The sequence below is a fragment of the Cinclus cinclus genome, chromosome 2 (assembly GCF_963662255.1).
Source record: "Cinclus cinclus chromosome 2, bCinCin1.1, whole genome shotgun sequence".
Lineage (NCBI taxonomy): Eukaryota > Metazoa > Chordata > Aves > Passeriformes > Cinclidae > Cinclus > Cinclus cinclus.
The window spans coordinates 27453251-27456562 of NC_085047.1; the positions used below are offsets into that span (position 1 = coordinate 27453251).

The following is a 3312-nucleotide window of genomic DNA, read 5'->3' on the forward strand; positions in this document are numbered from 1 at the left end:
TTTGTTGTCTCAGGGATGATAAGAATGAAATAACCCACAAATTTTCTGACTTCCTGAGCCTGTTCCCATACATCTTCAAGCTGTGCTCTTCTTTGCTCACAACACAGGAGCCTTTCTGGCTTATCACTTGGGCACAGGATCACATGTCTGGGAACCTGAGACTCAAGCATTGTCTCAGCCTGTGCCTCTGATATGTGTGTGAGATTTCCAGAAGGGGAAGTGAGGCTAGCGGAAAAGTAGGGTTCACACCTACAACTGCCAGTGACTGCAGCCATACTTCACAGGCAGGTGTTGCAGAGCACTCTCTTCTCCTAAAACTTGCCTTCCCAATGGTCAAGAAGGAAATAATATGTTTATGTTTTTATTAACTAAGTCCACCCAAATTCTGGTAGCATGAATGCTTTTTGGATGGCAGGATTTATAATATCACTCAGGCAATTACATCAAATTCAACAAAGCTCCCTGATATTGAACCTAAGAAACAAACCTGTCCAAAAGGAAGCCAGCTACAAACTTGATGGAGCCCTGAAATACAGGATTTGAAACCTGTGCACTGAACTACCAAACCAGTGTGTGCTCCCCTGGGACATGGCAAGTGTATATTTGTAGGAAATGGAATTAACAGTCTCTCTGACAGGTTTTCTTCATGGAGCTTTTCAGCTGGTCAAGACTACACTTAATTAAATCGCTGCGCTAAGTGTCAGCCATAAAAATGGGGTGGAGGGGAGGGTTTTATCTCTCCAGCAAGTAAGAATGGATGAGGAAGCCACCAGAGTCAATGGCAGTATTCAAGTTATAGGTAAAATTAACCCCTTGTGATAAATGAGAAAAGGGTTTAATAAATGAAGTAGTCTCGGGTAGTAACCTGTCTGCCATTGAGTCTGTATCATTCCATGTTTCAAATGACAAGATTTGGCAATGAAGCCTTATATAAAAGATTATGGCTGAGGTTTTCTAAAGCAGGGAAAGGGCAGAAGATTTTTCCTTGATTTTTCCTTGACTTCAGTAGAATAAGACCTGCCCAGAGAAGGATAAAAGCTGAATTTAAACAAGAGAAAGAAATCCCAGCACACTCAGGCAGGACACAGCACATACATTTGGGTGGCAAAACCAGACATTCCAGAGTGAGGTAGCAAAACAGATGCTTGTGAGCATCAGATTGGATTATACAGCTTGAACTTTGGAACATGTGACCAGATACCAGTCATGATGAGACTGGGAGAAAGTGACAGCACGGGTCCTGTGTCTGCATTTGGGCAGGGCAGCCAGCTGAGAACAGATGGAGCAGGGGAGCTGTGGTGGAGGGATTGCAGTTCAAGTCTCCCTAGGAAGACACAGGTAACCTGTTGAAGCTTCCCACAGATGACTTGAGAAGCCTTTGCAATCCTTATCCATAAGGTCATCTCTTGTCTGTCTGACAGAAGGACCAACAGGGAAAAATAATTAGGAAAAAACAGCTTTTATTTGATACTTTTATTTATATGCAAAACAGCTCACCATTCATGAGAGATATGAAAAACGCATCAGATAGAAACCAGATTTATCTATTTTCACTACAAAATATTGCATTATATAAAGCAACATAGACACACAAAAAAACCCTGAAAAAGACTAAAATCTTTGGATAGCAGATGTGTTTTTTTTTTCTTTTACTCTTTTGTCCCTAAAATGCGCTTCTTGTTTTAAGAGATTCACAGCAAAGAACATGAAACATTTTCAGGTTATAGAATTTTTTTGGTTGTCACAAAGGAAAGCAGTCCTGGATTTACTTTTTTTTTTCTTTCTTTTTTTTTTAGGAAAAAAATGTCCTTTCCTAAAAATATACCACACACATACACACCCACGCTCACTCCCACACACATGCATGTATAGCACACTCACATAAACACCCACAAAGAAACTACTTCCCTTATAAACGATTTGCAAAGTACTTTTCAGACGCAACTAGAGATCAGAATAACAACAAGTTTAAAAAAAAAAAACAAACCTCTCCTAGTTAAGTGCTAGTGGTTGTTGATCCCATACAAGGAAAGAAAGAAAAAAGGTCAAGAACAAATGCATTGATATATATAAAATATACTTATAAACAGGTAGGGAGGGGACGTTGGTGGTACACAAGTGCAATATAATTGGAGGGAAAAAATAAATTAAAAAGAAAAGAAAATGAACACTGTATTGATCCCAACAAACACTCATAAAGTCAAACATAATATTCCACAGGAGAAAGTGTAAACACCCGACTATAGAAACCAATTGGCACGAAGTATCCAAAGTAAAATTGCCACCACTCTGAAAAATAAATAAATCTTGAAAAAAATAAATTGTCAACTCCTTCTACCATAAATAAAAAATAGTTATTTTTAACTGCACCCATGGGTCACACGTTTAAGGTCACAAGTAGATGTTTTTGGATATATATAAAGGGGCACTTGACAGCCTGAAGAGACAATCCGGTTTTACACTCCTCTTCGAAAAGCGAGCTCTTGGCCGGGCGGGAGCCCTCCGGGGGGGAGCACAAGCAGCAGGGACCCCCCGCCCCGCCGCCCGCCCCTGGGAAGGCGCTGCCCGCCGCGGCCGGACCCGGAGCGGCGGGACTGGGGGTCCTGGGGCTCCGGGCGTCCATCGGGCGCTACACGTCCAGCACGTGGTTGAGATAGGAGATGTAGCAGATGGCGAGGCGCAGGATCTCGATTTTGGAGAGCTTCTTGTCGGGGGGCAGGGTGGGCAGCAGCTTGCGCAGCTCGGCGAAGGCCAGGTTGAAGGCTTCCACGCGGATCCGCTCACGCGTGGCGTGGGCCGAGCGGTATTTGGCCGTGGCGCGGCGCCGCCGGCGCTTCTCCTCCCGGCTCAGCGGCGGCGGGTGCAGCCCAGGCCGGCCCCCGCCACGGCCCTCCCCGCCGCCGCCGCCCCGGCCTTCGCCGCCGCCGCCCTCGGCGGGCTCCGGGTCGGAGATGCAGCAGCTGAGCGCCTGGGCGTCCGCGCCGCCCAGGGACTCCGGGTCGGAGGGCGCCGAGGACGGGTGGTCGGAGTCGGCAGCTTGGTCCGGGCTAAGCATCATCTTGGAGGGGGCGGAGGAGCCTTCCCGAGACAGAGAAGCAGAGACAGCGGGTCAGGGCCCCGGCCCCGGCATGCAGGGGCAAGGCGGGGAGCGCGGACGCGGGCAGGGACACGAGGGACATGCCGGTCCCCGCGCCCTGCCCTCGGCGCCGGTACCGCCCGACCGAAGCGGGGGGAGAGCCGGGTAGACGAGCCGCGGCTCCTTCAGAGAGTACTAATGAGAGCAATATCGGGGATAAACCATACCCCGTCATT

At 47.7% G+C, this 3312-nt stretch overlaps 1 protein-coding gene across 1 annotated transcript; it reads right to left on the reverse strand.

The window, feature by feature from the left end:
- Positions 1-2530: 2530 nt before the first annotated feature.
- On the reverse strand, positions 2531-3058 carry NHLH2 (nescient helix-loop-helix 2). The gene has a single exon (XM_062512813.1). The coding sequence runs from the start codon at positions 3056-3058 to the stop codon at positions 2630-2632; it is 429 nt and encodes a 142-aa protein (XP_062368797.1). The 3' UTR covers positions 2531-2629.
- Positions 3059-3312: the final 254 nt, after the last annotated feature.

Coding starts and splice junctions, on each gene's coding strand:
- NHLH2 (XM_062512813.1), bottom strand. CDS start 3,058: ATGATGCTTAGCCCGGACCAAGCTGCCGACTCCGACCACCCGTCCTCG.